A 25947-nucleotide genomic window follows, 5' to 3' on the forward strand; every position below is an offset into this window, starting at 1 on the left:
CCCCTTCCGGTATGGTGACGGAGGCATTCAAGTCTCCTCCCCTCTTAGGATGTCTTCCCCTTTTTGTCCTCTCTTGTTTGAGGCTTCTGCCGTTGCGCAGTATATACAGGCTGCTTCGGCTTCTTCCTGTCCTATGTCAGACTTGCTGGTTCTCCGGGGGGTCCCGTGGTGGACCTTCCTGGAAGGGTCGTGCCAAGGCTCGGGGTTCCTCTTGTCGTGGTAAGCCACTGGTGTCGGGTTCGGGTTTGGCTCCTCCTTGGGACCCGCCTTCGTCTGGTCGACACGGTGTTCGCTCAGTGCGAGGTTCTGGGTTTTGTAAGGGGCGCCGGCCCTTTCGTGGTTCGCCCCATTGATGGGGCGATGTGGGGGGGAGGCTTGCGCTGTTTGCTCACGCCTGGTCCCACGATTTGTGGGCGTTTCGGGTTGTTTCGCACGGCCTCCGGTGGCATTGCCACCTAACGCCAGCCCCTTCCCCTGCGGGAGGTTCGGGGCTGGCAGGGCAAGCTTCTTCCCCTGCGCTCTGTCAAGTCGTCTTGAAGTGGGTTCACTTGGGTGTGGTCGATACGATGACGTCAATCAGATGGGTTTCCTGTCATGGGAAACCCATCCCTTATTGGACGTGCTTGTTACAATAAATTGTGGGCTTGCTATGGGGAAACTGGTACTATTAAGGGGTAAGGGTAGTTAGAATACAGAGTTATATGGGAGAGCTAAAAGCCCCGGCCCCCAAAATAAACTATCCACAGTAATAATACTTGTTACTAGACCATGTCAGTCTAAGGGTTGATCAATACACTCCCACACAGGAAGAAGGGATACTCTGTTCTAATTTACTTATTTATTAACCCCTTAACAACCCCCCATACACACTCACACCAATAACAATAATAATAATAACTTTACCACCCTATCTTACGTTAAAAGCCTTGGTCCACATAGACAGGATACAAGGTTTACACTGAGAACAAGCTAGGGTAAAGTACTACTGGATAAGCACTGAAGCTGGATGCAGCTTAGGGTAGTGAGACCACGTGGTACCCTAATACAAAACACAACACTTAGGGGTACCCAAAACACTGGCAAATACTACCCCCAGGTCTCACCAATCGTTACTACCAGAGTAGGCACACTTAAAACACCATACTTAACTTAATGGTACAGGAACTTAAGGTAAGGGAAATAAGTAAGAGGAGAAGGGAGGAGAGTAGGGGTGCAGCCACAGAGTGGGTCTCGTCCCCATGAACGCCAGCCAGAAGAAGCATGCTCCCAGCGACCAGCTTAGGCCTCCCGCATGTGGTGGTGCCGGAAGGAGCCTAATTGATCGTGCAGCTAAGCACATTAAAAATCTTCCCCTATGCAACGTATTGTTACTTTACAAATGATTAAAGTATTAGTAAACATAGTTGGTGCCTATGTTATTATTTAATAATCAACCCCCAGCTCAGTCTTTAAATGCTCTTTGAGAAACAAGAATAGTCTTACGTCTGGCAGGGAAGATACAAACAATTTCAGCTCGTGATGCGTTCAACTATACTATAGGAAAGTTTAATAACTCAATTTTGACCTCTGGTTTCCACTGAAGAATCCAGGGTCGTAACACTAATAAGCGTCCAATCCCAAAATGGGACTGCGTGGACCTGCGGTTCATTCTGGACTTGTCCCGTCTGAACCCCTGGGTTCATTGCCCCAGCTTTCGGATGACCACACTGTCCCAGGTTCGGCTCCTGTGGAGCCGGGCGCTTGGATGGTGTTCCTGGACCTCTGGGACGCTTACTGGTATGTCCCGATTCATCCGAGGTTCAGGGACTGGCTCGGTTTTGTTGTCGGCTTCATGCTTACCGCTTTCGTTGTCTCCCGTTCGGTTTGAACCTGGCACCTCGTGTTTTCACACACCTCACGTGGGTTGTGGTGACCCATCTGTGTATGTTAGGTGTTCGGGTGTTGGCCTACCTCGACGACTGGCTGTTTGGGCTCCCAGCCAGTCCGCTTGTCTGCTGGCCAGGGATCTGGTTCTTTTTCATCTCGCTGGGTTCGGGTTCTTGGTGAACTGGAGGAAGTTTCATCTGGTTCCCTCCCAGGTTCGGACCTGGCTAGGCCTTGTGTGGGACTCTCGGACCGCTTCCTTGTCTCTTCCTCCGGAGTCTCACCTGCGGCTGCGATCCCGAATGTGCCTGTTTCTGGGGGCTCCCGGGTCACCCGGCGGTTGCTCGAGGGTCTGTACGTCCGTCTGTGCTGTCCGTCGAGCCCACAGCACTGTGCGGGAGTTCGTGGCGGTGTGGTTTGCTCTTCGGAGGATTCGAGTTGCCCACGGGTTGACGATCCGGCTCCATTCAGACTGCTCCCCGGTGGTTCATTGTTTGAACTGGGGGGATTCGATGCGGTCCTTGGCTCTTTGGCGCTGATCGCTTCGAGTGACTCGTCTGCTGAGTTCTTGGGGTTTGGCTCTCCTGGCAGTTCACGTGCGGAGAGTGTCCAACGTCTTGGCCGACGGCCTGTCTCGTTTCGTTCCCCTCTCCACGGAATGGACAGTCGACGCCAACTCCTTCCATTGGCTTTGCCAGATGTTTGGACGCCCCAAGGTGGACCTCTTCGCGTCGGCGTGGTCGCAGCACCTTCCCCTGTATGTGGAGCCCTTTCCCGACTGCGAGGCCGTTGGGGTCGACGCCTTTCAGCAGGACTGGTCGAGGTGGGGGTTCTTGTACCTCTTTTCCCCGGTTCAGCTGTTACTCCAGGTCCTGACTCGCTTGGAGACTTACTAGGCAAGAGTTGTCCTCTTGGCCCCTTGGTGGCCGGCCCAGCCATGGTTTCAGGCGCTGCTTGCTCGGTGTCTGAACCCGGAGGTTTTTCCGCGGCTCCACCTCTTCCAGCAGATCGGACTGGTGCATCACGTGGATGGTTCGATCTTCTCCTCGAGTCTTCGTGTATGGTATTTTTGACTCGAGTTCATCATCATCTCTATGGTGATTAGGTGGCTTCCTTATTAGTGTCCCACCTGCCGCCTTCGTCTCGGTGGCAGTATGAAGTTTCGTGGCGGTCTTTCTGGTTCTTCTTACGTCTTCGTCATTAGACTTCGCCTTCTGTTAGGGTGGTGGTGTCCTTTCTCTCTTGGTTGTTCCAGGACCGTCTCCTTATGCCTAACACTGTCACCTCGTATTGTGCGGCACTGGTGAAGCTGCTTCAGCTTGCTTTCGGTGTTGATGTCACGTCTGTGCCGTTTCGCAAGCTGGCTCAGGCGTTTTCACCTTCGGCCTGCTCATGCGCCGCCTGAGCCGTCCTGGTCTTTGGACAGAGTGCTTTCTTTTCTTTCTTCCCTTCGCTTTGTTGTGGCCTCTTTGGTTCCGGATTGTTTTTCGAAGGTTCTTTTTTTTCCTGTTGGCATTGGCCTCCGGGGGTCGAGTTGGTGAGCTTCATGCTCTCCTCAGACGCAGAGATTTATGCTCCTTCGGTTGGGAGATCGGTTTGTTCGTTTGCAGCCTTCTTCTTTTCTGGCGAAGAATGAGACTGCTGCTTTCCGAAGGGGTCCCTTTGTTGTTGATGCTTGGTTGGTTAGACTGGGGATGCATCATGTTTTATGTCTTGTTGCGGCGCTCTGCCATTATTTGCGCGCCACGGATTCTGTGTCCATGGATGCGCTTTGGGTTGATCCAGTTTCCCTTCTTCCCTGTTCAAGGGTGCGAGGTCTCCCAGGTTATCCGCAGGGTTATTAAGGATAGCCAGCCTGCGGTCTATCCCCATGCCCATGACGTCCGCAAGTTCGCGGCTCTTGCCGCTGTCTTTGGCAATATGTCCAAGGCTGACATTCGGGCACGGGGATTTTGGGGGTCGAACAGGGTCCTGGCTGCTCATTACCTTGTAAACATTCCTGGGCCCAGTCGGGCCTGTGTCGCTTTGGTTCGGTGGATGCAGCCAGTTGTCTCGGCTTCAGGTTGAGGAGTAAGCAGCAAGCGCCTCCCGGGTAAGTCCCTATTCTTTTTCTCTGTGGGTAGCTAGCTCTGGGGAGCCGTAGGGGCTCCCCCCAGAAAACCAGCGTTGAATGTAATGAAATGCTTTTTCTGGGCGAGTCCCGGAGGCTCCCCGACATCCCTTCTTCCCTACCTCCGGTCGGCGGTTTTTCACGTGTTTTGACATCCAGCCTCAGAACTGGGGTGTGGATCGCCGATGTGGTGGGTCTGGGGCTACCCTTCACCCTCCCGGGGAGGGGATAACTGCACAGACAGCGGCGCGACGACGGGTGATGTCGTACTAGTTTGCTCGTTTTTGTTTGGGGAGTTCTATCCACTCGCTCGGTTTTTGGTTGCAATTTTCACCAGAATAGGGGTTTGTTTTCAGACGCCTACCTTTCTGGGTGCCTAACCCGGTCGATGGCAGACATAGAATGCTTCCAATCACACGGGTTTCTATTGGCCATTGCTCCCCTTGCCTCTAGAGAGGCAAGGGAGCAATGGTTCTTGTTCAATAGAGGCCAGGTTCTAGCTCGTGGTCCCCAGTAGGCCCATAAGAACTGCATACACATGACTGATGCCAAAGTCTGACATTAGCATATCAGCCTAGCTATATCAGCTCCCCTCTGGGGAGCCTCCGGGACTCACCCAGAAAATGGCGTTTCATTACATTCAACACTGGTTTTCTGAACATGTACGTGTATACAGTATGTGTTACAATATGTATACAGTAAAACGTTCATAATGTTCCCTGGAACTGTGATACATGTGTCAATAATGTGTCCACAATAAATGTTTATTGTTGTAATATTACCTGTTAAAAGTTCACTAAAATTACAATATATGCAATTTCACACACTATTTACACAGTAACACACTGTATTACACACTCAGTACTTCGGAAATGAGTAATAATCAACGAAGTAGCCCATGGTACACAGCGCGACTTCGCTCTCAGTGCACCAGGTACAGATAAATTTTCGCTTCTTGTTTCTTCATTCTGTGTGCTTGCAAATAACACACTCACGTAGACCCTTGGCTTTAGTACTTGTAGGTTGTATGTAGCCAAGCTTGTAAAGCATAAGGTAGTATTGAAAAGATTATAGGAAAAGATAAATTTGTAAGGTAGTCTTGAAAAGATCGCTTTGTATGGTCCCACACAGGAAGAGATTCAGCTTACTTCAAGAGTGTCAGTCAGAAAGAGATTCAGCTAGCCTCAAAGAGTGTCCGTAAGTTAGGAAGAGATTCAGGTATTCTTTAAAATATCTATGGAAAATACCACCATGGCAGCAACTAACACTGTTCATCTATGCTATTTGTATCAGATGCATCATTACTGAACGCAGAAAACAATTCATCATGTATCATCTAAATAAATTGTAGATAGCATAGGATTGCAAGGGTGACACTCAGAGCTACAACTGGATACGCTCGCTGTATCGTCCTCATAGGTGCTGTATCACTTGCATCCAACGTTTGTGTTAGGTCCTTATTGCGCCTAGCTTCACCAATATTTTGACCCTTATGTTCTTCAAACAATAAGGTTTGAATTCCACTGACAGAGCGTTATCTTTCAACACCACGTCGGACAGGTGTTTGGAAGCCAGAGGCGCGTGCGCCACCCATGGTTGCTCATTCAGTACTAACCCAGCCAGCAGCCCTAGGGCATTCTGGGAATTTTTTCCAAGATGGCGGCCTCTCACCAGAGGTCCTAAGAGTCCATTTCGTACACAACCAACCTCGTACAAATTTAGAATTGGTACCGAAAAATCAAAGAGGTTTCTCGGTTGGCGCAGTTTCCCGCCGACCGAGACTACTCGGTTGGCGCAGTTAAGTGGTTAACCCTTAGACCGCGCAATACATACGTATATGATTTGACATTAATAATTTAACATAAGTTTTTAAAACTTGCACAAACACTTTCCAGTTTTTTTTTTTGCATAATCAACTAGGCAAATGCTCCAACTTTGTTTAAATGATCACAGCGTAACTTGAAAAACAAGAGAATCAAAGTTAATTTTAAAATTGAATATTGGAAACTTCAGATTTTCAATTCAGAATAAAAAAATATGAACTATCACCAATTGTTCATTTAATGGTATTATTCTCTCAGAATAGCATATGATCTTCATTTTCATAAAATTAGAATATAGGTTTTCAGTACAGTTTACTGTAAAAACAATCATCAACAGGGCTTTTGAAATATGCAGCAAATTTAGACCAAAACAAATTATAACTCCAAATGTATAAAGTTCATGAAAAATCCATTCTGAAGGGATTGTAGAAGAGACAGCTGAGCACACAATATGTCAAAATAGTGAGAATTGGTCAAGAACTGGAATTTTAGAAGCCACTCAAAGTTGAAACTCTAGTTTCAGAGATAATTGAAGTTGAAGTTATCAACAATGAATGAATAAAGGGAGTTTTAATTCGTTAATTTAATTGTGTGTTTTAATAAACATTGTTTGGCATTCGTACTCGAATATGTGAAAGTTGTAGATCAATATGTGTTGAAATGAAGTCAAGAAAAAATAACCCCAAAAAAACACAAAATACTGTATAGGGATAATTAAAATAATTACTGTATAATGATTTAGGGGATATATTTAGGGTATACTTTATATAAGTGAAAAAGCCCTAACATGGTCCCTAATCATCAAAACAACCTAGAGAGACAAAAAAAAAATAGTTTGAAATCAGAGAAAAAAATCAGCCCCCAAAAATTTAAAGTTCCAAGTTTTGCGAGTTGTGACTGATTTAGTTGTTGTCCAATTTCCTTCTATCTTCACATAGTTAGGGAAACATAAGCATTCTCCAGGATGTAAAGGTTACAACAAAATCAGATAATAAACAAAGGAGAAAAAACTAAAATCTTAAAAAAAAAAAATTCCCCTAAAAAAATATTTTTGGAACATTGATGAAAGTAACATTTATTAACATTGGACAATGTATTTATATGATATATAACAAAATAGAGCATGTTAACATAGTTATTCATTATTATTGGTGTTATTTTGTATTACTCAGCAATGCTATAAAGGCACCAGCTGCATATCCACTTTGTGAACACTTCTTACTACTATTCTTCTTCTTTGAGCATCGGACAGGTGCTTGCATCTCTTTATTATTGTATTATCCATCACTTCCAGTTAACAGCAGCTCTTCTCCTTATCAACAAAATGTTCTTATTTTTAAACAATTCTTCTAAAATCAATTTCTGAAAATATTTTGATGAAAGTTTCATGATGCTGAAGCCAATAAGTTGGAGATTTGTTTAAGGTTTTTAAGTTATTTTTCACATACAGTGGTACCTTGCATAACGATCGCCCCACAAGGCGAATATTTTGGGTAACGACTGGCCCGATCGGCGAGAAATCGTCCCATATGACGAACGCTCGTTTGTGTAACGTCAACACCACATGGTGGGGTCACGCCGCCACTGTCGACAGTGTTGTATTGGTGTCTCACACGACCAGTATCCGTCTGTATCGCTCCGCACACAATTCTGATATTCGTGTTGTTTTTTTTGTGGTTTTGTGACTACAATTCTGAACGCACGATGTCGTCCAAGAAGCAGCCTGCGAAAGCAGGAGTTTGCAAGGGGAAGAAAGAGGTAATCACTGTGGAAGTGAAGAAAGAGATCATAGCAAAGCACGAGCGTGGTATTCGTGTGGTTGATCTTGCCAGGGAGTATGGCAGGGCTCCCTCAACAATATCCACCATGCTGAAGGGCAAGGATAAATATAAGACGCTTGACGTGGCCAAAGGAGTTAGCAAGCTCACCAGCAAACGTCCAAAACTCCTGGAAGATGTGGAACGGCTACTGCTGGTGTGGATGAATGAACGACAATTGCATAGCGATTGTCTCTGAAGCTATCGTTTGCGCTAAGGCTAGGATGCTGTATGTGGACCTTGTCAAGAAGATACCAGGTGCGTCGTCTGAAGATGAGGAGGTATTTAGGGCAAGCCGTGGCTGGTTTGAGAACTTTAAGAAAAGGAGTGGTATACACAGTGTTGTGCGACATGGGGAGGCTGCCAGCTCTGATAAAGGTGCTGCTGAGGCTTTTGTGCCAGAGTTCCAGAAATTTGTTGATCAGGAGCAGTTTCTGCCACAACAAGTTTTCAATTGTGACGAGACCGGCCTTTTTTTGGAAAAAACTGACGAAGAGGACCTACATCACGCAAGAGGAACATTCATTGCCTGGCCACAAACCGATGAAGGATCGCCTTACTCTCGTGCTCTGCGCCAATGCAAGTGGCGATTGTAAGGTCAAGCCGCTGCTCGTCTATCACTCAGAAAATCCACGTGTGTTCAAGGCGTTTAAGGTTCACAAGATACGGCTGAATGTGATGTGGAGGTCGAACAAGAGGTCCTGGGTCACGCAGATCTTCTTTAGTGAGTGAGTAAATGACGTTTTCGGCCCCACAGTGAGAAATTATCTCGTCGACAAGCAGTTACCACTCAAGGCCTTGCTTGTGCTCGATAATGCACCTGCGCATCCTCGCCAACTGCAAGATGATCTGTTCCCTGAAAATCAGTTTATCACCATCAAGTTTCTTCCTCCAAACACCACGCCACTCCTCCAACCCATGGATCAGCAGGTCATTGCTAACTTTAAGAAGCTCTATATGAAGGCCTTGTTGGAGAGATGTGTTCATGTGATTGACACCACAGAGCTGACCCTCAGACAATTCTGGATGGAGCAGTTCAATATCATGGGGGCCTTGCGTTTGATAGATAAGGCCTGGGAAGGGGTGTCACGGAGAACCCTACACTCTGCATGGCGAAACCTGTGGCCTGAGGGTGTCCCTGAGCGAGACTTCAAAGGTTTCGGTCCTGCACCTGCATCCGCACCTGTGGATGACCCGGAGGCTCTTTTAGTGGATGATATTGTCGCTCTTGGACACACACTGGGTCTGGAGGTGGATGCCGCTGATGTGCAGGAGTTGGTGGAGGAGCACAGTGATGAACTGACCACCGAGGAACTCCTGGAACTGCAGAAAGAGCTGGTGCAACAGGAGGTACAGGAGCTCTCATCGGGGGAGGAGGAGGTCTGCGAGGATGCTATCCCATCTAGTGAGATCAGGGATGTGCTGGGCATGTTCGAAAAGGTGACAGCATTTGCGGAAAAGCATCACCCTGATAAGGCGGTGACAACACGGTGCGTGAACCTGTTTAATGACAATGTGCTGTCTCGATTTAGGGATATCCTCAAACGAAGACAACAGCAAGTGACACGCGATATGGTCAGTGGACAGGGTGGGAAGAGACGTGCTAGTGATATTGAACCACAACCCGGTCCTAGTGGGGTTAAATTCCCAAAGAGAGCGAGCCCGCCTGACCCAGAGGTGGTGTCACCCTCCTCCCCATAAGCCCTCTCCTCCCTCCCTCCTGATCGGCTCCCTCAAGCCAGCAACGACTCTTCATAAGGTTAAGTGAATATACACATGGAAACAGTCAAACAAACATTTATTTAACATGTACAGTATAATATTACCAGTGTATAATGTCATATTGTTGTTTTAGGGGGTGGAACGGATTATTTGTATTTACATTGTTTTGGGTGGGGAAAATTGTTTTGCATGACGCCGGTTTCACAAGACGACGGTGGCGTTGGAACGGATTAAATTCGTTATGCGAGGTACCACTGTAATTAGAATATTTTTCGCTACCAGGCCTTCAATATGCGCGGTAATATGTGCGGTCTAAGGGTTAAGGAAGCCTCCGCGTCTCGCCCAGAAAATGGCATTTCATTACATTCAACCCCGATTTTATGTCAACACTAAAAATTTTCATCGAAAGAAATGGTAATATGCAATATTTTCCTTTTTTCAGGCCTCAATGTTTTATCCTCTTTATGCTCTGGCATGTCAGTTGAGTCCAGAGCAGAGAAGCTCGGGTATAGAGATCCTTGAAGCAGACAACTTCCGAATGAATTGTTTTCAGACTCTCACAGGTACGTTCCCTTGTGGGGCTTTCACTGCAAAATTTCCAATCTGACTATAGTTACTAATTTTTTATTGTGAGCCAGTGTATTATGCATTCTAATTCTTATTTTTAAAATATGAGTGCATTTCAATGTTATATATGGTAAAATATTAATTTTGAATAATCAAGGATATTGAGGCTAGGTATTGTTTTGAAAATACAGTATGCTCTATTGCTTTATGCCATTGTTGCATGCAGAGCTACTGTAGATTAAATAGAATAGTTATTGAATGGAGTAAGTGGTCAATAAGAAGTTGCATTATGCAGTATAACGACCTTTACTTCCGTCTGGTAAAGTAACAATACTGAATCACACACAGAGATCACACTAACGTGATGCATCAAATGAAGAAATCCACAAGGGCCGTTACATCATCACACACAGAGATCACACTAACGTGATGCATCAAATGAAATGCATCGGCCCTTGTGGATTTGTTCATTTGATGCATTACGTTAGTGTGATCTCTGTGTGTGATGATGCAAGGACGAAGAGGGAGAACGGCCTATTGACATAGCTCGGGTGCAGGAGGGGGGGGGGGGGGGTTGTGTAAAAGCCTGGTTTGTGCCTCGGAGAGGCTACGGGATCCAGTAAGTTCAGTATAACTTCGGTTTCAACCCTTTTACCCTGTCGTAGCTCAGTCGATTAAGGCAGTGTCTGGGATGCTCCCGGACGCAGGTTCGAATCCTCGTCACGGCCCTTGTGGATTTGTTCATTTAACAATACTGAAATGTGATGAACTGTCAATTCCACTCTGACCAGGTGACCAGTTCTTGAGAGAAACTGAATGCAGGAGAGCTGCCGGGTTTGTTATTTAGCGCGTTGTCATATCTGCTCTACTTTAATTAAATTAATATTGCCGTTATATTAAATTGACTTTGTTTACATCAAGCTCCAGACTGCAAATAAAGCAGCTACAGTACAGTAGAGAATGTGAGGTTAGGAAGGGGGGGTGGTAGCATATCTTGTGTATATTGTGGTTGTTGAACTGTAATTGACACACATGCACATGAGGACTATATAAAGAACATTGTGCCAGGAGTATATGCCACTCTTCTTAACTTCTGAATTGCTTTTACATATATGGATGGCAAAATATTAATGAAATTATTTATAACATTCGTGAGACCAAATGTGGAATATGCAGTGGTTGTATGGTGCCTATATCTCAAGAAGCACATCAGCAAAATGGAAAAGGTGCAAAGACATGCTGCTAAATGGCTTCGGGAACTGGAAAATAAGAGCTATGAGGCAAGACTACAGATGTTAAATATGCCAAAGCTATTAGAAGGAAAAAAGGGGTGATGTGACACCTCTTTTCTGGGGTGAACCCCGTTGACTCCCTGAAGCTAACGGACTGATATCTGCTATAATAGTCCTGAGCATCAGTTAATTGGAGCTATTTGCCTACCGGGAACCACGAGCCAGAACCTGGTTTCCTCAGAGAGGCGCAGGGAGCAATGGCTTATGAACCCTCCACTTTGTGAGAGTATACAGTAGTCATGACTGCACATTCTTAGAGGCCTCCGACGATGCACATAAATTATGTTGTTCTTGTTTAAAGATGCTAATGATGCTGGGATATAAAAAGGTGACTGCTGAGATGTTGCAAAGCATTGACGTTTTTGTAGGAAAAAAGAAACGAAATGTCTGATATACAACAAATGTCAAAAAGGTTCATTCGGTGTTCGGCAGGTAGGCTGCTCCATTATAACAATCTTTCTTTGTTTCAGATGTGTTCCATTTGTTTTGTATTTGTCATTTACATCTCAATAATGGAGAAGCCTACCTTACATACACTGAATAAACCATTATGACATTTTCCTTTCTTCAAATGTGTTCAATGTTTATTTTTCATTTGTCTTGTAGCAAAAGGTTCGTTCGGTGGTCGGCAGGTAGGCTGCTCTATGTTTCTTACATACAAAAAACGTAAATAATAAAAAAAATGAAGAATTTTGAAAACCAGTACAAATGTCAAAAAGGTTCGTTCGGTGGTTTACAGGTCGGCTGCTCCATGTTTCTTAAAAAAAAAAAAAAAATAAAAGAACTGTTGAAACAATTTGAAAAATGGACAAATGTCATAAAGGTTCGTTCAGTGTTTGTCGGGTAGGCTGCTCTATTATTGAGACGTAAGTGACAAATACAAAACAAATGGAACACATTTGAAACAAAGAAAGATTGTCATAATGGAGCAGCCTACCCAACAAACACTGAACGAACCTTTTGATATAACGAATATGAAAGACAAGGGCTGCTGGCTGGGTTAGTAGTGCGTGAGCAACCATTCGTGGCACACGTGTCTCTAGCTCTCAAACACCTGTCCCACACGGTGTTGAAAGACTGTGCTCAGTCGGTGCAATTCAGACCCTATTGTTTGAAGAACATAAGGGTCATAACATTGGTGAAGCTAGGCGCAATAAGGGCTTAACACAACGGTCGGATGCCAGTGATACAGCACCTATGAGGATGATACAGCGAGCGTATCCAGGTGTAGCTCTGAGCCCCACCCTTGCCATCTCTAATGTATATAGATGATATATAGATGAATCGTTTTCTGCGTTCAGTGATGATGCATCTGATACAAGTAGCATAGATGAACAGTGTTAGCGGCTTCCATGGTGGTGGTGTTCATTGATATTTTCAAGAATACCTGAATCTCTTCCTGACTGATGGACACTCCTTGAGGCTAGCTGAATCTCTTCCTGACTGATGGACACTCTTTGAGGCTAGCTGAATCTCTTCCTGTGTGGGACCTTACAAAGCGATCTTTTCAAGACTACCTTACAAATTGAGCTTTTCCTATAATCGTTTCAATACTACTTTATGCTTTACAAGCTTGGCTACATACCACCTACAAGTACTAAAGCCAAGGGTGCACACGAGTGCGTTATTTGCAAGCACATAGAACGATGAAACAGGAAACGAAAATCTATCTGTAGCTGGTGCAAGGAGAGCAAAGTCGCGCTGTGTACCATGGACTACTTCGTTGACTATTACGCACCTCCAAAGTACTGAGTGTGTAATACAGTGTGTTACTGTGTAAATAGTATGTGAAACTGTACATATTGTAATTTTAGTGAATTTTTACCACGTAATATTGTGACAATAAACATTTATTGTTGGCACATTACTGACACATGTATCACAGTTTCATGGAAAATTATGAACATTCTACTGTATACATATTGTAAAGGTCACAAATATGCATCATATACGATAAAAGAAACAAATAAAACCGCATTGGAAATGCATAGAAAAAATATTTGAAAATATATTTGTAGCAACACGCGGTGCTTGAATGGCCTGCGCGACCGTGTCTGGGAGCTTCACACACGGGCGACCAGTCCCTGATGACGTCACAGCGCACCTTGTCCACGCCCTCACAGCCAAAGTAAGTGGAATTTGGTAATTATTTTTACATAGACATGTTCAGGGACGGTAATTTATCATTTTACAAAGAAAAATTATATTTTGGGGAACATTTGATGTCATGCACACTGGGGAAATTTCACAATAAACACAGTGCATCACACTGGTTACATGGGGGACACTCGTTTTGTATGACGTCCGTTTCACATGACGAACATGGAACGGATTAAATTCGTTATGCGAGGTACCACTGTATTAGACTTTTGGCATGAATCAGTGTGAATGGAGTTCTTAGGCCCACAAGCCAGAACCTAGTCCCCTCAAAGAGGCACGAGGAGCAATGGCCTATAGAAATGCTCATGTGATTTGGAGCATTCTATGTCTACCATCGACCGGGTCAGGCACCCAGAAAGGTAAGCATCCCAAAACAACCCCTATTCTGGTTGAAATGACTACTTAAAGTCAAACGAGTGGACAGAACTCCCCAAAGAAAAACAAGCAAATGAACATGACGTCACCACGTTACCACGCTGCCGTCTGCACAACTTCCCCCTCCCTGGGAGGGGGAAGGGGGAGCCCCAGACCTCTTGCTCTGGCTACCCACACCTTCAGTTCTCGGCTGATGTGTTTGAGGCTTGGTCGTGCGATGCCAGCTCCTGTTTCTTGTCTCGGTGCTGTGCCTTGTGTTTAGTGCTGTCTTCAGGGTAGTGTGTGAGCTGGGAGTAATCTTCACAGATACTTGGGCTGTATGCACTGAAGGTTCTCTTCCCTAAGTGCCCTGTAAGTACTGCCCTTGGGGCTTGAGGTTATCTTCCCCAAGTCACCTTGAGGTTATCTTGAGATGATTTTGGGGCATAGCGTCCCCGCAGCCCAGTCCTCGACCAGGCCTTCTTTCTGTTACACACCCCCAGGAAGCAGAACGTAGCAGCTGTCTAATTCCCAGGTACCTATTTACTGCTAGGTAACAGGGGCATCAGGGTGAAAGAAACGTTTTGCCCATTTGTCTCTGCCTCCACCGGGGATCGAACCCAGAACCTCAGGGCTAAAAATCCGAAGAGCTGTCCACTCAGCTGTCAGGTGCCCTGACCTTGGGCTCTACTTCTGTTGGTCTTTTGCTGGTTGTGTCACGGGTACTAGTTTTGCACAGCTAGTTATCACCTATTATAGCGGCCGGCTCTGTTCCGCCTCGTTACTTTGCCCTCTTGCAGGGTTTTTCTTTTGTTTTTGTTTTCCCTGCCTGATGGGGGTGGGGAGTCTACCTTTTGGTTCGTTGCCTCCTGTCTATGACTTATAGGTTTTATATATTTGTGTTTCTGGGTGGTACCCTCTGCTAGGCCCCCCCTTGAGTGGACACGTCCCGGGGGTTCAGCTTTTAGCAGTTTGTTTGGTAGACTTGGGCACCAGTTCGCAGTTCCCTGCCTTGGCCTACCCTTTGCGATACAGTCTAAGGGCCCTGGGAAACCCTGTGGGGGCGCAAGGGGTCTGATGGATGCGACCCCTGGGTTTCCCTACCACTTTGTGTGAGGTTGAGGGTTGCTCTGTCCCCTTGTCTCAGGGTGACTCACTGTTTTTGCCCCCTCGTCATGCTGCCTGTTGGGTTGGTGACACCTTTGACCCAGAGTCTTGCAAGAATTGTTGCTTGTTTGTGACTCAATTCACCCAGTCCACTGATGACTTTATCTGGGTGCAGGCGCCTCAGGCGTTGCATGCTAGATTTAGGTTGCAGTAACGCACTAGGTTGATTGCTACCCTGGAAGCCTCGAGGCTTCTGCCATGGTTTAGTCCGCACCCCCTCGTTCTTCCCCTGCTGGGGTTCATTCTGGCCCATCACCCCTGCTTCTGGCTTCTAAGCATCTGAGGGCTTCAGGGTCGGGGTAGGGTTTAGAAGGTTCTAAGAATCGGGCAGTTTCAGGGGTTGCCCCTTCCGGATGGGCGACGGAGGCATTTGAGTCGGTTCCTCCACCTGTGGCGACGGGTTTTGATCAGTGGGCCTCCTTTCCTTCCTGCCTTTCTGGCTGCCCCGGGTTTTTCTTGTGAAGCCAGGGCTTTAGAGGACGACTCAGCCCTGGGTCCTGGTATGGAGGTTCCTGGGGTTAGGCAGGGGCTGACTTGGGGGCTTTGGGCCCCATTGGACCCTGCCTGGGTTCCTACCCTCCGAGCGGGGCTTACTGTTACAAGGAGTGGGGTTTTCTTCCCCCCCCCCCCTCTGTGTACGAGTTGGATTTGGTGTCTGCCCCTCCCCAGGTTCGATTCTGTATCCCTTCGGGTCCGTTGGTTCCATCCTACTGGAGGTTTTCGGCTTCCAGATGGTTGGGCGAGCAGGAAGGTGGGTAAACAGGTGGGTTGGTTGGCAGGTGGGCATGCAGGCAGGTGGGTGAACAGGTGGGTGGGCGAGACTGGACAGAGACAGATCACACGTCCTGCCTGGTCACCCCCTTCCCCCCACCTCACGCTGGCCTTCCCATCTCCCCTTCATGTGTGTCGACACATGGGTGTTGACACACTGTATGATGACTTTTAACATATGCGCCTTAAGTTCTGTTAAATCCCATTTTAGTTTATTGTAAATATTTAAGTGAATAAATGGCAAACCAAATACTGTACTTTACTGTACTGTACTGTTCAACTAGTATAGTGTGTTATTTAACCCTTAACCCTTAACATGCTCGGGGTCTAATATCCTGCTATCCACACAGGCGCATGTCATTTTGAAAAAAAAAAAAATTTTTTTTTTTGCTAATCTGTTAAGTTCTGTTCACTGATCACGGGAAAAATAAAAAAAAATTCTATTGTACTTACTTTTGTTGCAATAGAGCCGAGAAGCTCGGTGATGACGTCACAATCTGCATGTTCGCTCATGCAGTACACGCCCGGGAGATGTTGCGCGCGGTCCTCAAACAGCCAGAGTTGCCACAAATATATTTTCGCGCTATTTATTTACAATGTCTAAGCGCATTTTATCTAATTTTTTTTCACTAATTGTGTTTCAAATACTGTTTGAACATATTTTGTATCAATAATTGTTGCATATTTGAGTATACACAGGCGCACACAAATGTTTTCAATTACGGCAATATAATATGTCATTACAGTCTATTATATTGTATGTTCTGCTTATATTTGTATATATTTACACACACGCACACGCTATCTGCTTATATGTTTACATATTTACACACTCGCACACGCTTTACACACTTTGAAGCACACTTAGAAGATTTCTAGACTGTGGTAGTCATTGAAGCAGTCGACAGCACATAATGGGATACCACACGTTTCACACCATGTTTGCACAAGCTTCCGTTTCTTGTCTCTACGTGTCGTTGTTTTACACACCAAGCAATCACGTTGGGCTATTGCACGCTTCACACCAGGTGGCAAATACTTAAGTTTGTGTGCTAGGAAGCCTTCAGTGTGAGCGAGGCGTGGAGTACCAGCATGCTGCAACAGTGGGTTTTTGATGGGCCGCTGAATACCTGGGACTTCTTTTGCAAACTTTCCTAATAACTGTATTGCAGCATCAAATACAAAGTCACGGAAAGTGGGCTTACGTCCAGTTCTCACAAGGCACATGTTGAAACAGTTCAGCATGCTCATGTCCACAAGATGGAAGAACACTTTTTTCGTCCACCTACATGTCTTCCGCACACACTCTGCAGTGCCAATCATTATGTCTGATTTATCAATCAACCGCATGTTGATATTATAGTCTAAAACAAAGTCTGGCTTATATAGTGGTGCGTTTGTTTTATGGCTCACTTTCCCACTGTTCACCGTTGTTCCATAATGAATTGTTGTCAACAAGTTCACCTCTTTTTTGTCTTTCCACCGAACTGACAGAATGTTATCACTTTTCCTTCTCTGACACTCACCAACTGCAATGTCGTTGTCAAACACAGGCATTTCCCTTCGTTGTGGCTTTACTGTACCAACCAATCCGGTTCTATTTTCTAGCAAGAACCGAGCTAGCAAGGGACTTGTATAGTAATTATCTGTGTATAAAATGTGTCCCTTGTTCATCCACGGAGCCATGATGGTCTTCACTACACTCCCCGAGAATCCATGTTCGTCGTTACCGGGAATGTCTACATCACTAGCCGAGTACAGAATCATGTGTAACACGTATCCTGTCTCACAATCACAAAGAACAAAAAATTTCAGGCCAAATCGGTTTCGTTTTGAGGGAATGTACTGTTTGAATGGAACACGTCCCTTGAAAAGTATGAGAGATTCATCAACCACCAGCTTCTGTGCTGGTACGTAAAAATCTCTGAATTTTCCAATAACATCGTTCATGTAGTGCCTCACTCGCCACAGTCTCATCAGGTGTTCGGTCCTGAACACTTCCAAAATGTAGACACCTGAGGAGTATCTGAAACCTGTCTCGTGACATATATTTCCCGAATAAAGGTGTTGGTATTGTCTTGTCCTTGCTCCAATAGTCATTTATTGCATGTTTGTGACAGTGCTTCATCAACAGTGCCAAAAACACATACATTTCCGCCACTGTGGTATTTTTCCAATGCTGCAGTCGTGAAAATTCTGTGATTTCCCTCTCAATCAGGTAAGCAGCATGCAGGTTCATTTGGTGTACAATGTATTCCATGAGTGGTTCATCATAGAATGCTGTAAAATATTCCATCTCAGCCATGTCCTCACCTTGATTAGGGAAAAGGTTTGTAATCCCTACATCTTTATCGTCAAAGTGAGGAATATTAGGAATAAAATCGTCACCATCACTCCACTCAAGTACACCAGGCGTCCTGCGAGATGCAGAGGAAAGACGGCGAGGAAGCGATGCATACCGGCGACCAGGAGCTGAATACCGTCTGCGAGAAGCACGGCGGCTACGTGCACGTGAGGTGGGTGCACGTGAACACGAGGGTCTTGGTCCCTCATGTGGTGCCATGTGGTGGCGCTTGGCCGGGCGAGATGCTGCTGACGCGACAATTTCTCACCCAGTTACACCACTGGTACCAGCCACAGGCTCAATAAAACTTTGATCTGAGTCACTAAACCCAGAAAAGGAGTCACCTCCCTCTGACTCGTCACCCTCAAACAGAAAATATCCACAGGAACTGTGAGGTCGTGGTAGAATTGGGGTAGAAAATGGGCGAGGAGGCATGGGAGAGCGTATAGGCCTCGCCATGGCATGGCGGTCATTCTCACTTTCACTGCTGCTGCTACTATCACCCGACAACTGTGTATAATCCTCATCGTTGTCTGAATCGTCAAACACACTTTCTTCACCTTCAGAGAATAATTCGTGGGCTATTTGCTCTGGGGTGAGGGACTGAGTGGTGCGTGCCCGTGAGGCGTTTGACCGTGCGCTCGCCATGGTGACTCGCTAAACTGAGGCCTCCCATGCCATCGAATCGTGAGCTGGATTTTTTTTCAAAATGGCCGCTGTTTACTAGAGCCCCTGGGCAGCGTATGGGACCCCCAGCTACACCGCGGGCCATTCAAATCGTGCGCGGTACCCATACACTTCATATGAAGTGAAGCGCAGTTGACTGGTAAAACGATTTACACTTCATATGAAGTGATGCGCACTTTAAGGGTTAAACTGCGCAACGCGCCTGCAGGCTCACGTCTGGTTTGCGCAACGCGCCTCCGGGTATTTGTATTTTTCACGTTCCATTCAAAACTCCCGCGGCTACATGGGGTTCACATCAGTTTCCTCAGGGCTCTTGTAAACAGACGCCATCTTTAAAAAAAATCGTGGTCCACATTCCCGGGTGTGGGAGCCTCAGTAGTGTGTGAGCAACCAAGGCTGGCGCTTGCAGCATGAGCGCACAGCACTGCTGTTCAGCATGTGACCACAGCATCGCCTAATAATGTCAAAATATATATATAACTTGTATTATTTAGCTATGATAGTGTTATATTAGAGCCTGAGTGTGATAATGACTGGGTACAATGTTCAAATATCAGTGATTCAATGCTGTTCACGATGTTCACAGCGCTAGCCACAGCACCACAGCATTATTTCGTTCATCTAGGAATCTTCAAATGATTTCTTAGGTTCCTTTTCAAAATAAATGTGTGGTCAATTATTCATTTACAGGAATTAGTGACCAGGATTGTGATAATAGCAGGATTGTGGTTATAATTAGCGTTGTGCGTAGTATTGTGGAAGGAGGAATTTTGATGAGGGAGGGAGGGCGAGAATTGAGGTAGCCTCATTGTGTGTGTGTGGCTGCCACTCTTGTTTTGCTCACCATACTAGCTTAGTGGTTCGCTATGGGCAACACATATGTACATGGGTATATATAGTGTGTGTATATAGTGTAAGAACAGCAACAGGAGAATGTTGAGAGGAGCTATTTTGGTGAGGGAGGTGATGTAATCGTAGCGTCGTCTGCTGTGTGATTTTTCATGCAGTGTATGGTGGCCACTGTTCTGTTTGGACACAATACCGGCTTACTTGCATAGTTCTGGTAAATAAAAAATGTAGATAGGTATATAGAACATGTGTAATAAGAACTATAACAATATGGTGGGCTGAGCAATGTTGGCGAGTAAGATGTTGGAGTGAGGTAGACTGGCTGGGTGTGGCTGCTCTCACTCGAGGTGTTCTTTATGTGTCCATGGCCAAATGCTCCTATTGGCCCATACGAGGCAGCTGCTATTGGCCCATATGCGGCAGCTGCTATTGGCCCATACGAGGCAGCTGCTATTGGCCCATACGAGGCAGCTGCTATTGGCCCATACGAGGCAGCTGCTATTGGCCCATACGGGGCAGCTGCTATTGGCCCATACGGGGCAGCTGCTATTGGCCCATACGGGGCAGCTGCTATTAGCCCATACGGGGCAGCTGCTATTGGCCCATACGGGGCAGCTGCTATTGGCCCATACGTGGCAGCTGCTATTGGCCCATACGGGGCAGCTGCTATTGGCCCATACGGGGCAGCTGCTATTGGCCCATATGGGGCAGCTGCTATTGGCCCATACGGGGCAGCTGCTATTGGCCCATACGAGGCAGCTGCTATTGGCCCATATGCGGCAGCTGCTATTGGCCCATTCTAGGCAGCTGCTATTGGCCCATTCTAGGCAGCTGCTATTGGCCCATACGAGGCAGCTGCTATTGGCCCATATGCGGCAGCTGCTATTGGCCCATACGAGGCAGCTGCTATTGGCCCATACCGGGCAGCTGCTATTGGCCCATACCGGGCAGCTGCTATTGGCCCATACCGGGCAGCTGCTATTGGCCCATACCGGGCAGCTGCTATTGGCCCATACCGGGCAGCTGCTATTGGCCCATACCGGGCAGCTGCTATTGGCCCATACCGGGCAGCTGCTATTGGCCCATACCGGGCAGCTGCTATTGGCCCATACCGGGCAGCTGCTATTGGCCCATACCGGGCAGCTGCTATTGGCCCATACCGGGCAGCTGCTATTGGCCCATACCGGGCAGCTGCTATTGGCCCATACCGGGCAGCTGCTATTGGCCCATACCGGGCAGCTGCTATTGGCCCATACCGGGCAGCTGCTATTGGCCCATACCGGGCAGCTGCTATTGGCCCATACCGGGCAGCTGCTATTGGCCCATACGGGGCAGCTGATATTGGCCCATACGAGGCAGCTGCTATTGGCCCATACGAAGCAGCTGCTACGCGGTGTTCTGAATGTGTTGATGGTGAATGTATATAGTGTGTGACAGTGTATAGTGTGTAAATAGATTGTATATATACACAAATTAGCATGATACATAGTAAATATGTGCTGCATATGTGTACACAAGTTTCATGCACGTAACAGTGTCTACGGACAGTACGGATGTTGTACTGCGATATTATAATGTACGTGTTCATTATACGTTGGATTGGCACATAAAAACAATGAAAATGTATTTGGAAATGTGCGCAAAAAATGAATGAAAATATATTTGCGGCAACTCGCGCGCCCCGCCCCGAGCGCCCCACCACCCCCGAGAGCTTACGGCACGGGAGCACGGGGAATGATGACGTCACGCCCCAACTTCCGGACCCCATAGCAGCCAAAGTAAGTACAATTTCGACTTTTTTTTTTACATACCCATACTGAGGGAAGGGTTTTTGACACTTTAAAAAGAAAAAGAATTTTTTCCAGAGAATTTATTTCCTGCGCACTGCGGGGGTGTCACATTTGGAGGCAATGCAGTTAAGGGGTTAATATTTGTAACTAGTTCTCCACAGCAACAATGTAATTCTTGCAATGCCACCTTCCTTGGTAGGCTTAAGTGAGTCATATCTGTTACCTCACACACTCAACACTTCTCCCTCCCTCCTTCCCTTCCTGACCGACTCCCTCCTTCCCTTCCCTTCCCTTCCTGACCGACTCCCTCCCTCCTTCCCTTCCCTTCCCTTCCTGACCGACTCCCTCCCGCCTTCCCTTCCCTTCCTGACCGACTCCCTCCCTCCTTCCCTTCCCTTCCCTTCCTGACCGACTCCCTCCCGCCTTCCCTTCCCTTCCTGACCGACTCCCTCCTTCCCTTCCCTTCCCTTCCTGACCGACTCCCTCCCTCCTTCCCTTCCCTTCCCTTCCTGACCGACTCCCTCCCGCCTTCCCTTCCCTTCCTGACCGACTCCCTCCCTCCTTCCCTTCCCTTCCTGACCGACTCCCTCCCGCCTTCCCTTCCCTTCCTGACCGACTCCCTCCTTCCCTTCCCTTCCTGACCGACTCCCTCCCTCCTTCCCTTCCCTTCCTGACGGACTCCCTCCCTCCTTCCCTTCCCTTCCTGACCGACTCCCTCCCTCCTTCCCTTCCCTTCCCTTCCTGACCGACTCCCTCCCGCCTTCCCTTCGCTTCCCTTCCTGACCGACTCCCTCCCGCCTTTCCTTCCCTTCCTGACCGACTCCCTCCCACCTTCCCTTCCCTTCCTGACCGACTCCCTCCCGCCTTCCCTTCCCTTCCTGACCGACTCCCTCCCGCCTTCCCTTCCCTTCCTGACCGACTCCCTCCCTCTTTCCCTTCCCTTCCTGACCGACTCCCTCCCTCCTTCCCTTCCCTTCCTGACCGACTCCCTCCCTCCTTCCCTTCCCTTCCTGACCGACTCCCTCCCTCCTTCCCTTCCCTTCCTGACCGACTCCCTCCCTCCTTCCCTTCCCTTCCTGACCGATTCCCTCCCTCCTTCCCTTCCTGACCGACTCCCTCCCTCCTTCCCTTCCCTTCCCTTCCTGACCGACTCCCTCCCTCCTTCCCTTCCCTTCCTGACCGACTCCCTCCCGCCTTCCCTTCCCTTCCTGACCGACTCCCTCCCTCCTTCCCTTCCCTTCCTGACCGACTCCCTCCCTCCTTCCCTTAGGGAGGGAATTAAGGACAGTTGAACTGTGACCTTTAAGCAGTGTGTGTGTGGGATGGGGGGGAGGTGTGTCGGTGGTGGGGGGGCGGACAGGCTCAGTCAGATAACCCTACACTCGTCACCGGTAGCCAGAATTGTTTCTCATGTTCTGGATGTACAGTACATGATCATATATATTTTTGGTTACAGATTTTGTTTAGCAATATTATTAGGATAATAAAGTTATAAAAGTACTTGTCTCATGAATGCTTTATTGTATTAGATGGAAATTCTCCATGCTGGCAATCTACTGGCACCTACAGAAGGATCTCTTGAGAGGGAGGGAGGGAAAGTGAATGTGGACGGGACAGAGGAAGTGATCAGCAGTGAGGGGTGACTCCCTCCCTTCCTTGTGGTGGTGTACAACGAGTGTTAGGCCGCTGATCTGGCCAAACACCCACTTTTCCGGCTCCCATGGACATTTTGGCCGGATAGCGAGATAACTTTATCCGGCCACGATTTTAGCCGGATAAGGGCATTTTTCAGATGGTCTGATTCCAGATAATCGCGTGTCTGCAGTACTACACAAAGTCAAACAAGTGGACAGAACTCCTCAAAGATAATGAAGCAAACGAGCGTGATGTCACCAGGTTGCCGCGCCGCCGTCTGTGCAGCTCCCCATCACCGGGAGGGGGAGCCCCAGACCCCTCATGCCAGCTACCCACACCTTCAGTTCAAAGACTGGATGTCAAAACAAAGAAATAACTGGTGAACGGAGCGAGGGAGAAAGGGATCCTGGGTCTCTGGGTCTCACCCAGAAAATGGCAGTTCATAACATTCAACTCTGTTTTCTGTGGGGAGCCCCTACGGCTCCCTGGAGCTTATCGGTCTAATGTATGTTATATTAGACCGGGACATTAGCTAAGGAGTTCAGACCTACCAGGGACCGGCGCCAGAACCTAGCCCCTTCAGAGAGGTTTCAGGGAGCAATGACCCTGGAAAACCCCCTTGTGGTTGGGGTTTTTCTTATCTGCCATCGACCGGGGTTAGGCACCCAGAAAGATAGGCATAACAAAACAAACCCCACATGGTAAAAAACTAAAACAAAAAATCGAACAGAGGTAGAAACTCCCTACAATCACAAGGAAACAAGCAAACAAGCGAACTTCACACTTTAATGTCATGCCGATCGTCAGCACAGCCCTCCCCGCCCCGAAAGGGGGAGGGGAAGTCCCGTACCTACTGCATCAGCTGCCTAGCATCAGTTTGTAAGCTAATATCAACCGGGATAGACGCTTCTCTGGCCTCAGTTTCCTAGGCGGTGTTTGCCTTGTGTGGCGTTCACTGCCGTGTGTTGTGTTGTGCGTTGGCCAGGAGTACTTCATCAGTACCAGGGCTGCATGTGCTTAGGGGCTTCCTTCCCTAAGCGCCCTGTGAGTACTGCCACTGCGTGACAGGGTTATCTTCCCTGGGGAGTTTGGGAACCATTCCCGTAGAGGTTCTTGCTGTTCGGCATTTGCCTCGCCCTTTGGATCAGCTGGGGCTTGGGGCCCTTGTTTGGCCCTGGGTAGGGACTGGTATTGTGCTGGTTAGGGCGTCAAGGTGTTGCGCGACCTGCCACCTAAGCAGCGATCGGTTCCTGTTGCCTCTGGTGACGGTGTACTTTTGCGGGGGTTTTCTTTTGTTCTTATTTTCATTTGCCTAGTGGGGGTCTGCCTAGTGTGGCTATAGTTCCACTGGTAGTGTTTGGTGGCCCTCTGCTAGGCCCCCGTGATTGTACACGTCGCAGGGGTTTTCAGTGTTGTCCTCTTCCTTCTTGTTATTTTTGGGTTTCTTAACCGGTTAGTAACACCTTGCCCGGGCTTCCCGTAGTTGTTACCCTACGGGCCCTTGAAACCCCTGTCGAGGCTCGATGGATCATTAAATGTGTCTTCCAGGTTCCAATCTGTCTTGTACGGGATCGTTGGTTGCTGTGCCTTTGTGTCCGGGTGACAGTCGCCACTTTTACCTCCGTCATGTTGCCTGTTGGGTCACTGAGACCTTGACCCGGAGTCTTGCGAGAGAGATTCTCTGCTTGTTCTCCAGTACTTTCCTGATGTTATTACTGTTCAGAGTACAGGCAGCATCCGTGTTGCAAGCTAGGTTGCTGCAACACACTAGGTTGGTTTCCCACTCGGACCCCGGGGCTGCCTTGTTTTGGTTAGGTGCTGTTCGCCCCTTTCCCTCCCTGTTCCCGGCTCCGGACTGTCTGCGGGTTTCGGGGGCTGCCCCGTTCGGGTTGGGGACGGAGGTTTTCGAGCCTGTTCCTCCTGCCAAGGCTTCTGGGTCTTACTAGCGGCCCTTTCTTGCTGCCTTTCCCATGGACTCTTCCTTTTCTTTAAGGGCAGAGGGCTTGGAGGATGGCTCTGCCCCGGGGCTGTGGGGGATGCCAGTTAGCAGTTCTGGGGCGGTTTGCCCCTTTCGGTTGTCTTCCGGCCTCTGGTGGCAGTGGCGGATGGCTTCTTCCCCTTTGGGGGGTTCAGGGCTGGCGGGGTGGGCTTCTTTCCCTGCGCTTCGTCATGTCATCTTGGGTGCGTTGGATGTGGTCGATCCGCCCCATCCTTCTGGGGTTCCCGTCTGCTCTATGCAGACATGGGCCTCATGAATTTGCGGTTCTTCTGGACTTCTTCAGTCTGCGCCCTGGATTCTATGCCCTCTTCGGAGGACTGTTGGGGCCGGGTGCCTGGATGGTGGCCCTGGACCTCCAGGTCAATTCTTGGCACGTTCTGGTCCAGTTTCCGGGACTGGCACAGTTGGTGGTGGGGCTTCAGGCTTGCCGTGTTTGTTGCCTTCCCTAGTTTGTAATTGGCACTTGGTGTATTTACGCATCTTTACCGGATCTTAGTGCCCTGTCTGAGTCTGCTTGGGATTCGGTGTCTGGCCTACCTCGACGACTGGCTGGTGTGGGCTCCCAGTCACTCCACTTGTCTGGGCGCCAGGTGTGTGGTTCTTTCCAGATAGCCGGGTTTGGTTTCCTGGTGATCTGGAGGTCATTCCATCTGTTTCCGTCCCGGATTCGGACCTGGCTGGGTCTTGTTTAGGGCTCTTGGGCTGCTCCTTGTCCTTCCCTTGAAGTGTTGCTGCGGCTGTGGTCCCGCCTTCGGCTGTTCATGAGGGGGTCCCGGGTTGCTCGGCGGTTGCTCGAGCAGTTGTGCGGGAGTCTGAACTTCGACGTGCTGGTCTGCCTGCAGGGTCGGTTTTGGCTTTGGCGTCTGTTTGGTTTCTTCGGAGACTCCCCTTCCGCTTCTCTTGCAATCGTTGGGTTCGTTCCTCCGGGGATCTTGTGTTGGTGCTGCGTCACCAGGTTTCTCTTTGGGGTTTTCGGGGTTCCGTGCCTTGGCACCTC

General features: G+C 48.0%; 1 protein-coding gene across 2 annotated transcripts in view; it reads left to right on the top strand.

Moving 5' to 3' along the window:
• The window catches only part of Trs23 (trafficking protein particle complex subunit 4-like protein Trs23), an 80265-nt gene that overhangs the window by 37644 nt on the left and 16674 nt on the right, over positions 1-25947 (top strand). For both annotated transcript variants that reach the window (XM_045763173.2, XM_069324453.1), the window contains exon 4: positions 9778-9898. In XM_045763173.2, the coding sequence (XP_045619129.2) occupies positions 9778-9898 (121 nt within the window). The remainder of the gene's footprint in view (positions 1-9777; positions 9899-25947) is intronic.

This window comes from Procambarus clarkii, chromosome 14, assembly GCF_040958095.1.
Source record: "Procambarus clarkii isolate CNS0578487 chromosome 14, FALCON_Pclarkii_2.0, whole genome shotgun sequence".
Taxonomy (NCBI): Eukaryota; Metazoa; Arthropoda; class Malacostraca; order Decapoda; family Cambaridae; genus Procambarus; species Procambarus clarkii.